This window comes from Schistocerca gregaria, chromosome 1, assembly GCF_023897955.1.
Source record: "Schistocerca gregaria isolate iqSchGreg1 chromosome 1, iqSchGreg1.2, whole genome shotgun sequence".
Lineage (NCBI taxonomy): Eukaryota > Metazoa > Arthropoda > Insecta > Orthoptera > Acrididae > Schistocerca > Schistocerca gregaria.
In genome coordinates, this window is record NC_064920.1 from 946574570 (window position 1) to 946586493 (window position 11924).

At 43.6% G+C, this 11924-nt stretch overlaps 1 protein-coding gene across 1 annotated transcript in view; it reads right to left on the reverse strand.

Moving 5' to 3' along the window:
• LOC126282199 (transcription factor collier) overlaps window positions 1-11510 on the reverse strand; it is a gene marked incomplete at its 5' end in the record, with an annotated part of 539167 nt that extends 527657 nt beyond the window's left edge. Inside the window, one exon of the mRNA XM_049981776.1 lies at window positions 11131-11510. Coding sequence (XP_049837733.1) covers window positions 11131-11510 — 380 coding nt within the window. The remainder of the gene's footprint in view (window positions 1-11130) is intronic.
• Between the last annotated feature and the right edge of the window lie 414 nt (window positions 11511-11924).

Genomic DNA, 11924 nt, shown 5'->3' on the forward strand with positions numbered 1-11924 from the left:
ATGTTAAATGTCGGGCTGACAGGAAATGATGTTTGTGGAGGATGAAGAGTGACTAATTTCCCAAAATATTAATCTGCGTCTGACAGTAGAGATACGTTAACTGTGTTTTTGAAATAAGAGTCGGTACCCGTTACTGGAACCACGAAGATGACTGAAAAATGATCACACGAGCGTTTGGTAGAAAATAAGAAAAAAAAATAGATCAATGACGAGATTAGAACGCATTACGTGCAGATTTGTATTCCTTGGCCTTAGCAGATTTCCCGAAACCACTTGAGAAGCTCATTTGAGACATCATAGTATGTACAAAATGGTTCAAATGGCTCTGAGCACTATGGGACTCAACTGCTGTGGTCATCAGTCCTCTAGAACTCAGAACTACTTAAACCTAACTAACCTAAGGACATCACACACATCCATGCCCGAGGCAGGATTCGAACCTGCGACCGTAGCAGTCGCGCGGTTCCGGACTGCGCGCCTAGAACCATAGTATGTACAACAACTATCGTCACGACAAAGACGGAGCTGTAGAGACCGCTCAACGACACCTAACTTTCCCATCTGAATTATCTCTAGAATCAGATTTTCACTGTACAGAGGAGTGTGCGCTGATATGAAACTTCCTGGCAGATTAAAACTGTGTGCCGGACCGGGATTTGAAATCGGGACTTTTGCCTTTCGCGGGCAAGTGCTCTACCAAGTTTGGAAAGTAGGAAACTAGATATTGGCAGAATTGAAACTGTGAGGCCGGGTCGTGAAACGTGCTCGGGTAGCTCGGATGGTAGAGCACTTGTCCGCGAAAGGCAAAGGTCCCGAGTTCGAGTCTCGCTCCGGCACACAGTTTTAATCTCCCAGGAAGTTTTAAGATGTCTCTGCTTCCTTCCCAATTCCAGGAATTTGAGAAGAGTAAAAATAGGTTCTAACATTCGGCTAAATAGCTTTAGCTCAGATTCCGTACGAAAAACTGACAAGAAGTCCAGTTAGAATAAAATAGTGCAGTAGGCAGATTCCACTTATTGACGTGTGTTTTGTACATAGCTTCAGTGTTATCGTTTGCTTAAAAATATGTTCCGAATGCAAGTACTTGCAATTGAACTGTCTGTTATATACTTTTTTCGTCAGAATGTTTAAGATAATTTAAATTTAAAAAATGCAATGAAAGTGCGATAACACACTCTAAATTAAGTGATACACTCCTAGAATATGTCTTACTGGTGTGTTGCACGCAGCGAGCAAGAGAAAATCACGATCTACAACTAGATGCCGAGTTCGTGTTCTGGCAGCAAGGGCAGTTTTGGGCAAGCTGCGGAGTTCGGGCGTTGTGCGGGTAAAAGTTACAGAGTTCATGTCAGCCGGAGGATGTACCTGTGTATGAAATATTATCGGTATTCTTGCCGCATCAGTTTCGAGTAAACAACTGAGTTATCTAGACGACCATCGTCTCCACCGTCAGACTATAGTGAGAGGTACTGTGAACTCTGAGGTCCAGCGTTCAGAACCTGGCTGACGTACACAGGAGACCTCTTACAAAAAAGGTGTAATACTCACTTCCATACGCTACTACTGTATAGTCCTAGTGCTAGATAAGATAACAATACACTGTTGAAACCACTACGCGTACCTGTAAGTTTAGCAGCAGTTGTTATATCTTTAGTGATGCGTCAAAACGGGCTCAAGATGCTGAGACTATACAGAGTTCTTTAGTTATTTGATCGCAAAATGGCTTTCGGATTTTCAGGGCGTCTTCAGGTTGTCACCTGAAAATGGCCTAAGATGCGGAAAGCCGACTCGTGAACAAAAATTATGATTTTGAGGAATTTAATGTTATTAACACGTTCTACCAATCACCGACGGGAAACTCAGTTAGCGTTAAAATTATAACTTAATCTTAATAACAGCTACATTTATCTAGTCAAATGAAGTTTTTATTTAGGCCTATGCAGTTGTATGTTACGAAAGTCATGTTCCATGAAGAGTTTAAACATTGGGTCTGTGATTAAAGCAAAAGCATACATGCCATACGGATGCAAAAAAAGCTGCACAGTATCATTGGACACACACGATATTTTATGATGTTTTTCTATTCTTTCTTGGTTTTTACAGTTTTTCGATATGTCTTTAGACAATAACTCATCTGTTCTCATATCATTTCTATTATTATGCTAGAGTTGCTATTGTCTTCTGACAGTGATACATCTATTCTTACGTATCTAGCATATATATCTGTCTATTACGCAATATAGTTTTTATTGGGGTTGTGGAACTATCCCTGATCAAATACTTCTGAAGTACTTTGTTTGCTCATGTTTTATATAAAGCATTAACTAGTCAACATATTGTTCAAAATATCTTCCCTCTGCTTCTTCTATTCCAGGAAAAAAGCTATTACAATGAAACGAATCCAAGTTTTCTCACTTCTGGATAGGACATATTTAACAGCAATTATCCAAGTTCAATGATTCTCACTCAGTAGCCGGACGCAGTTAGAGAACAAAGATTTGTACTTTTCAGTAGTTATTGTATGACCTTTTATCACAATATTCCCACTTACAACTTGTTTCCTTAAAAAGACGATTGTGCGAAACGTTTTATTTGTTGCATTTGCAAAATACTGCTACAGTTGGATATTCACCATATTTTTCTATCTGTACTGATGGAAGATGACGCCACATTCTATTACATTTCACTGCTGCCATTACGAGCACGACATGTGAAATTTCACGACAATCATCAGCGATGATTAAGTTCCGCATCTACAGTTACCTGCTTCTGCGCCATGCGATTGGCTATAAGGGACTCAACGTTGAATGTACGAAATATTTCTAATGCTTCACAAAATATGTAATGGACGGATCGAGATAAGAAGAGCGAGTAGCCGAAAATTTCGAGGGAGTTTCTCCGTCATTTGCAACTTGTTCTTCGTTGAGGTAGAAAGAAAACGGTAATTACATTGTGATCACAAAAACCATTAATCCCAATGTCCATCGTAATATACGGTGCAACCTAACTCAAGTAATCGATAGACATTTACAACGATTGGAGTTAGAGTGTCATGTGCCGTGTGAGACAGTAAGACGTTTTATTACAGTTATTTACCTTCCCAAAACGGGCTTTAAGCCTGAGCCAACCGGTCCACGGCGAGGCGAAATTCTAGGAACACTGGAGGAAGGAGGTCTTGCTATTAAGACGCCGTGCTATTTGGCAAGTTGTCGTGTGGAAATCTGAAGAGGCGAAGAAGAGTGAAGCAACCGTGTGTTACGTCTGCGAACATCACAACAAGACATTCATTATGTAAAGCAACTCTTCTTCTCGACACACAGTTTCAGAAAGATGATGTAGAACTGAATATCGAATGAAATAAAAAGATACTTGCTTTCACAGTATATAACTGCAGTTGACTGAACTGAGAGCCTGATGAAGGGTGCGGGAGTGATCAACTTGGAGGCTGCCCCACCCAAAAACTGTACCACGCTCTCGCCTCTACGCACAGTGGTTACAGTTCTCTTTTCCTTCAACTGTTAACACGGTAATGCGTTTGGTGCTTACTTCAGGTCTAGATGTCAGTTGCCAGTAACACCTACTTCAGTAGTTATGACCTTTTCTTTACGTTATCGACCCCTCGTAAATGGCAGGTTGTCCTTCATCCAGAATGTATCTACTGTGCTGGCACTGACTGCTCCGGCCTGGAACCAGACACACCTGGAAACTGTCAAAAACACTCCAGTCCGTTCTTCGCGGCTTTTCTTCTTACGCCACAATTTTAGGTTTCAAAAAAAGATTTATTTTTTATTACACACATGTGCTGATGCAACGGCTTACTTTTAGGGCAGAACACTGAGAAAGTTTTCAGACTTTCTTGTTTGCCTTTTTTATACAAGTTTATGTTGCTTCTCTAATCTTGTGTACCAGATAGCTGGGAATGCAACCAAGACTAAATGCTAATTTTTCTTCTATGCCCTTCTCACTCTTAGTAATGAAAGGGGGAGAGGCGAAGGAAGAAATGGCAACTGCCCGGACGTCCGGTAGTAGCTCTGGACGTACGTTTGTCGCACAGAGCACACGTATCTACGTAGTACACGTATCCGCCTATGCTGATATTAGTATTAGAAATAGGAAGTATAAAAATGGTTTAAAATTAAGTGTATATGTTGCGTAATTTGAATTAAAAAGTAAGAAAGTATTATGTACCTCTTTAGGTAATACGAAAATACATTACGCTCGAACAATACAATTATAGCAAATTCCAGTGTAGTCTCATAGGTCCAGATGCCTTTTTTCTTTTCTATTATTTAGGACGGATCACCTTGATGTGCTGACATAGAAATAAATATGTATAAATCTTACTCTCGATTATTTGAAACCGCTGATATAATTAAGTAGCACATTGCTTGTAGCAGAGAGAAAATTACTGCTACAGGATTACTTGCAATACAAGGCTGTTTCGTTCACTACATTAACTTCGTTACCGCTACGTGTTTAGGTTATTTTATTCTTGGCTATGCATCAGTATCCTCACAGTCTTGCTTCATTATTTACTGAGCTGGCTGCGTGAGGGCAACTATACTCTGTGGTACATACTGCCACAGTGCAGCCGAAAGGACTAAAATAGACGTAACACCATCTTGCAATTATGGAGTGTGGGACTGCAGGTAGTCGATGAATTGTAAAAATAATATTTCAACAGCCGTTATTTGTATAGCTTTCTATTTGATTACAAATTTCGACTCGTCAACGGAGGCATCTTCAGGCCCTGTAGCACGGACGACAAAAAAAAAACACCCAGTGATACACGTATATGATAAGGAACCAAATGTGCGCCCGGTTGCCGTAGAAGACTTCACAAGCAATGTGTGCTCTCCACAGATGTAACAACATGTGAAGGGCACACATTACTCATGAAGTCTTCTACCTTAACCGGGCACAAATATTGGCTCCCTGTGACATACATGTGCAGTTTAGATGTACAGAGCCTGAAGATGACTGTGTTGATGAGACGAAACTAGTAGCTTAAATAAAAAGCTACAAAAATAACAGCTGTTAGAATATTATTTTTACAAAATGAATAAAATGTCTGGCTGTTCAAACCTTAAATGAAATGGTGCAACAAAAAGACAACTGATAACGTCTCTGTTGCCATGTCGAAACGTATCGCGCTAATGTTACGGAAAAAGTGAAAGCTTGATTGTAATTCGACACTAGTTACAAAAACTGTTTTAGATTTGAAATAATGTACATTGTGTTCCGGTGGAGAAAAAAATACTTTTGTGCAATCTAAATGCCGACTTACATTCCTTACGCGGACTCGGCTAAGGCGGCAAGACGTTACAACGGAGAAAATTTAAGAGTCTTACTTGTACCGGGTCTTTCCAGAAGCCTGTTGTTCCGGAAAGTTAAATTCCCGACCGTACCTTCTGTAAAAGCAGAGCGATAAACGTTGCAGAATTTTAGAGTAGCTACAGCTCCATAAAATGAGACGCTATAGTTGTAAGTGACAATCCTATCCACGTACGTACTTCGTCCAGACGCCTCTTTTGGATAATCAGAAAAAGGTTATAACCCCCTTTCTTTATAAATGGAAAAATTGACTGGAGCGTCGGAAAGGTGTTTGTAGCGCTGTAAGTGGCTGTGTATTAGGCTGATGCTGGAGTCCGGTGTCGTGCAAGCATCGTACGCACCGTGCCAGGGGAAGGGCCGGCGAACGGAAGCCTGGATAGGGAACAGCAGGCCGCGACCGCAGCGCACAAATTCTGTTAAGTGCAAACTAATTTGTGTCGTTGGCCGCCAGGTATCTGGCGGGGCATACCTGACACACTTGAGGGATTATTAATTATGTTTTCAGCGGGCGCAGGTGCATGTAATTTGGTCGTCCCGGGCGCGCCGTGCATTATGCAGCAGATCAAACACGCCGGCTCCTTTCCGCGCAGCCAACCGGGACAGTAAACACGACGCAGCTCAAACAGCGCCGCCGCCTGTCTTTCCTGTTTACAGACGGCCGCACTTCTCACGCCGGCGTGCGCCGAGGCGCGCGGCCACCTCTACAGGGTTCCCACCGCGGTTTTCAGCAGCAATTTTAGGTGTGCGGAGCGTCGACAATTCGCCATACACTGACGGAGTAGTTGGCACTGGTTTCATTAAATTACTGTTTACTTCATTAAACTATCGTTAACGCTTTTTTTGTTGTTGTCCAGGTGCGGTTTCACACTGACAAGGAGACTGGTTAAAAAAAAATGGTTTAAATGGCTCTGAGCGCTATTGGACTTAACATCTAAGGTCATTAGTCCCCTAGAACTTAGAACTACTTAAACGTAACTAACCTAAGACATCACACAATACCCAGTCATCATGAGGCATAGAAAATCCCTGACCCAGGCGGGAATCGAACCCGGGAACCCGGGCGCGGGAAGCGAGAACGTTACCACACTACCACGAGCTGCGGACGAGTGTACTGGTGCCCCAATTGCGCAGTAGGGGACCGTTTGCTTCTTTTGCAACGCATTTAACACATTCGCCTGCGAAGTTAACAATTTGTCCAGCTCATCTCTCAATGCCGTCCTGAACTCTTTGATCAAGGAATTTACCTTCAGGCCATTGGACAGTTATACTGTCTTTGACAACTGTTTGAATAAGTGAATCGTCAAGTCACAGAGAGAGAGAATACAATGAAAAAAATAGCCTATGATGGCAGAACATAATGTTGCGTCACCATCAACCACCTTGTTATATCCTCTGATAGCCAGGAGAAACTTTACGTTCACTCGTTGTGACTTTAGAATTTCTTCAAGAACAATCTCTATATTTATAAAGGAAAACCAGTAAAAAGAAAGAATCTCCGAGAATACTACGTTGCCCATTATCCCAATCAGATTCGGAATATTCTTTAATGAATAATAACCGACATTAATACACTGTCGCACTATAAAGCCCGAAAGGTACACAAAAAATCGTATGTTTATTAAAAGAAGTTATGTACTATTTATATGTTTCTTGTTTTATTTTAGTTGTCAGTTAATTTATTACAATAACGGCGAACTACGTAATCCTGAGATAAGGAGAATTGTTAGTACAAAAAGGTCGTGAAAGAAACGTTTCAGTATGCGTGTTGACGCTCTGCACAACCTCAACACATTAGGGAACTTTGTTGCGACAGCTCAATTTTTTTTTTTTAAGCTACAGATAATGGGCGTGTTCCACTGAGACTGCTATATAACCTGCTTGATTTACTGGTATTGTTCGGCTGTATACCTATATAATACCTATGTTTTTCACGTAGCGCAGGACAACTCAAGTAGGCGTTTCTTCATGCATCATTTAATGACTTGGTATTGTCGCATGAATGTCGCGCCACGAAACTGATTTACTGAAACGCGGGATCATGTAACAAAATGCAAGGTACTTCTACAGTATGGTTTATTCCAGCTCAAACGTATATAAAACAACTTGCCTGTTTTGCTGTCAACTAGGGCTACATACGACAAACGTGCCATTTTACGTGGTTGCATTAAAAACACGCTATATTATAGAAAAAAACATGTTACCAACTGTTCTACTTCAAACCCTACTACTTATTTCAATTCAAAACAATGTGTTGCTCGTTCCTAAAATTACACTCGTACTGATCGTTGTCTACGACCTATTGAGACAGAAGTACAAGGAAAATGATTGACAGTCAGTTCTCTTGCTGTTCAGAAAAGAAATTGTATGCACAAAATAAGAGCTATATGTCTTATTCCGTATTCAGAAATAGAATATATTTCGTCGCACTGAATGCCGGACAAGCGAGGAACTGTCGCTTGACCATTTTTTATGCAACACTAGATCAGAATGGTATTGTTACCGTGATTAATGAGGTCTCAAAAACGTATTCCAAACAAGCTGACGGCTTTGATGTTCTCAACAGAAAAAAAAAAAAAAATAAATAAATAAATAAATAAATAAATAAATAAAAATGTAAACAGTGACTACGACTTCCCTCGTGTTCCATTAAGAAGGCTCGAAGTATCCTAACATGTCAAACTCTAAATATTCACTCATATCTTTTTGGTAGCTAACCATCTGCTCTCTATTAGTGTCGCTAATAAATTCATCTTTTTAGGGGCAATTGTATACGAGTTTTGCTAATTGGGGAGCAAAATAACTGATGATGTTCGAAGTAGAGGGGTTATAAAATGTAGAGTGGCTATGGCAAGGAAAGCGTTTCTGAAGAAGAGAAATTAGTTAACAACGAATATAGATTTAGGTGTCATGAACTCTTTTCTGGAAGTATTTGTATTGAGTGTAGCCATGTATGGAAGTGCACCAATGGGCGATAAACAGTTTAGACAAGAAGAGAATAGAAGCTTTCGAAATGTGATGTTACAGAAGAATGCTGATGAATAGATGGGCATATCACGTAACTGATGAGAAGGTACTGAGTAGAACTGGGAAGAAGATGAATTTCTGGTACAACTAGAATAGAAGAAGGGATCGGTTGGTAGGACACATTCTGAGACATGAAGGGATCACCAATTTAGTACCGGAGAGAACGGTGGAGGGTAAAAATCGCAGAGGGAGACCAAGAGATGAATAAACTAAGCAGATTCAGAAGGATGTAGGTTTCAGTAGTTATTCGGAGATGAAGAGGCTTGCACAGAATAGAGAAGCATGGAGATCTGCATCAAACCAGTTTCTGGACAGAAGACCACAACAACAACAACTACAATCTTTTTTGATAGCTAACAATCTGTTCTCTATTAGTGTTGCGAATAAATTCATCTTTTTAACGGCAATTATTTGAGATTTATATGAGCAAAAAGTCGTAATTCACATCTGTGATAATGACTGAGAGAAATACTAGTAATATGCGAAGTAAATATGCACAGTAATTCGAAAAACAGCTTGCGATGTACAATTTGAACAAAGCAACAAGTCTGTTATGTGCAGATACATCTGTTGGCACTTTGCTGAGACAGGAAAATACTAGGAAGACTGCCCAATGCAAGCTGCGTGTGCAACGTCAGGAAAGAGGCAGTAACAGCGTGGATGAGCGTAAGACCGGATTGGAGTGCGAAGTATAGAACGGTCCACATCAAGCTGCGTATATCAAATGACTCATGTGACCTGTTAGCACGGTAGTGGGAGAAACAAAGTAACACCGAAAAGACAACTGGAGGAGGATTCCCAGCCAGCAGTGATGCAAAAGCATTCCATAGCATCGATAAGAAGCTACCGTCGCGCTTCAAATCACAGCACTGCTGTTAGTCAAAAGCGAAGTAGTAATCGATAAAAGGAAACAACGCTAAACGTTACGTACAAAATTACTCGGGATATAGAGTCAAATGTTTTAAATGGAAAATCTTTTGTTATTCATTGAGTCTGAGCGACTTGTGTATTAGGGGGTGAAATCTCGTTTTGTAACGACTGCAGACAATTATTTCCATAGACAAGATGTTACTTTGCGAACAAGCTGTTTGGACAGTGACGTAATTGTGTAGCTTTATGAGGAGAACATTGCAAATTTTACAGAACACCACAACAATACTCCACTTACAACAGCAGTAGCCCCGTTTCATGAAGACGTCTGGAATGTGTGCAAAAAGCACTTATTTGCAGTGCGAGGTATTAGCAATAAAAAAAACCTACGAGACATCGTGTTAAAGTGACATAATAAGCGACTTAATTAGTGATTAATATTTGCGACTTAACTGATCTGAATGAAAAAACAGAGCCCAATTACACTACTGAGGATGATGAGTAATACGTGGATTCGCTGCTGAAAGGCGCTGAAACAAGTGTTTTCACAGAACACTTATAGACGTAGAAGTGGATGTTTTTGGTGTATCTGTGTATGTACGGCTAGGTGAAATCTCACAATAAAGGCGTTAGTGCCGTCGGATTTGTCAAGTTTCTGCAGAAAAAGGTATTGGATTCGTCGCCTCTAATTCCATTTGGTAATAGATGGCGTGTTAGAATAGAGACAACAGTCCGAGATACAGCAATTATTGTTGTAAATGAAGGTAAGGTGGACGTCGGAGAACATGGTAGCAGTTGCAAACTGTTGTCGTGACGTATACGGATAACAAGAGAAGCTCTCAGGCAATGACACGGAATGGAAATGAGTTAAGTGCCAGTTGCTGTCGATTAGGAAAGCAGCAGGTGCAGCGAGAATCGTAAGGCAGAGACAAGTGGGCAATAGGGAGTGGGAGCAGGTAGGCTCGGCCACGTGCGGCGGCACGTGCGCGTGTTTACCGGCGCGGCGCGGCCACGTGCGCACCTGGCACGCCCCCGCACCGCGGCCTCCCCCACCCTGCCCCCCAACCCATTCATTTACGGCAGCGACAATGTGCGAGCTGTCGACTGCCCACCTCTCGCCTCCGCTGACGGGTCGCAAGCTGAGATCGCACTGCCGGAAACGACGATAACAGACGGCGGATCATCCCTCTGGCTACGTCGCCAAGCAAATAACGCAAGGAATACGCACGTTACTGGATTGGTGTTCCACTCAGGAACACAAACAGTGTATGCCTGGTAATAAAGACGGCAGTTTATTAAAAAAAAAAAAAAAAAAAAGAAACTGATAAACACGTATCTGGTACCTTTGAGAGACGGATGTCTGTCATTACTACGTCTACAGTTCCTAGTAGCATCTTCTTTCGCTAATCGATCCTAAACAACACAGACCCAGTAACTGAAAGGCATAAGCATAGGCGGGTTGTAATTCGTACTAAGAAAATCTTTATAAAGAGATATTTAGTTAGTTTTCTAACACGTCGACGACAAAGGTACAGCGTGTTAACATCAAACGTTATCGTTCCCCATGTCAGTGGAGTCGGGACACTGATTTTCATCCGTATAACAAACAAAAACAATCACAAGTTGGTGGTAACAAGGCAGCAGGTCCGTTGTTAGAGGCCCACATTAAAAGATGCGCAACACTGAAGACAGTTTTGACGACATTCAAAACTAAGTAATCAGAAAAGAAAGAAGGGTGTGGAAGTGCGAACGAGTGGCTCACCTGTTTCACAAATAGGTCTCAGCAACGTCGTATTAAGACAAATAGGAGCTCTCATAATTTGTAAACATATTTTCGACGAAGACGAGCAGGAGAAAAATTCGTCGGGCACATTTTCTACTCGGAGCGATGCTGCGAAATACCTGCTCTGGTCGACGGGCGGCTGCAGCGCCCAGGAGCGCGCGGCGGGTAGCGGCTCCTCCTTGAGCGTGGCCTGCCCGCGGTGGTGGTGGTGGTGGTGGTGGTGCAGGCCGGCGGCCACGTCCTGGTGGTGGTGGTGCAGCCCGAAGACGAGCCCTGGCGCGGGCGGGCCCGGCCCCGCCGCCGGCCCGCGGCCGCCCACGCCGCCTCCCGCGCCAGCGCCGGGCGGGCCGTACAGCTTGCGCCCCCAGACGGGGTCGAGCTCGACGGGCGCGGGCGCGGCTAGCCCCAGCCCGGGCCACGGAGACGCCGCCGTCGTGACGCCGACGCTAACGCTGGCTGCCACCGTGATCTGGTCTCGCGCACACGTCCGCCGGCCGTCGCGCGCGCGGAGGAACAAGCCGGCGCCGCGCCGCTCCGCGCCCGCCCGCACCGCGGCCCGCCCCCACCGGCCGCTCCCCGGGGCGGGCCGACACGCCCCCGCCGGCCGCGCGCGCCAATCACCGGCCACGCGCCGGCCAATGGGGGCCGCGCCTGGTCCCGCCCCGGGCTGCCATACATTAGCATCTGCTTGCTCCCCGCCGGCTGCCGCTGGCGGGCTCTGGCGGCAAACGCGCGCCCCACGCTGGGAGCAGCCGCAGCTTCGCCACTCGGCGCCCCGAGGCGCGCGCTCCCGCACTGCACAGCTGCGTGCGTTCCTGCTCCGCGTTACACCTGTCCGCGTCGCACAGTTGCTTCTCGCCGAATTTCATACGATGACCGGTTTTGCAATCACACAATACTTTGACACTCGTAT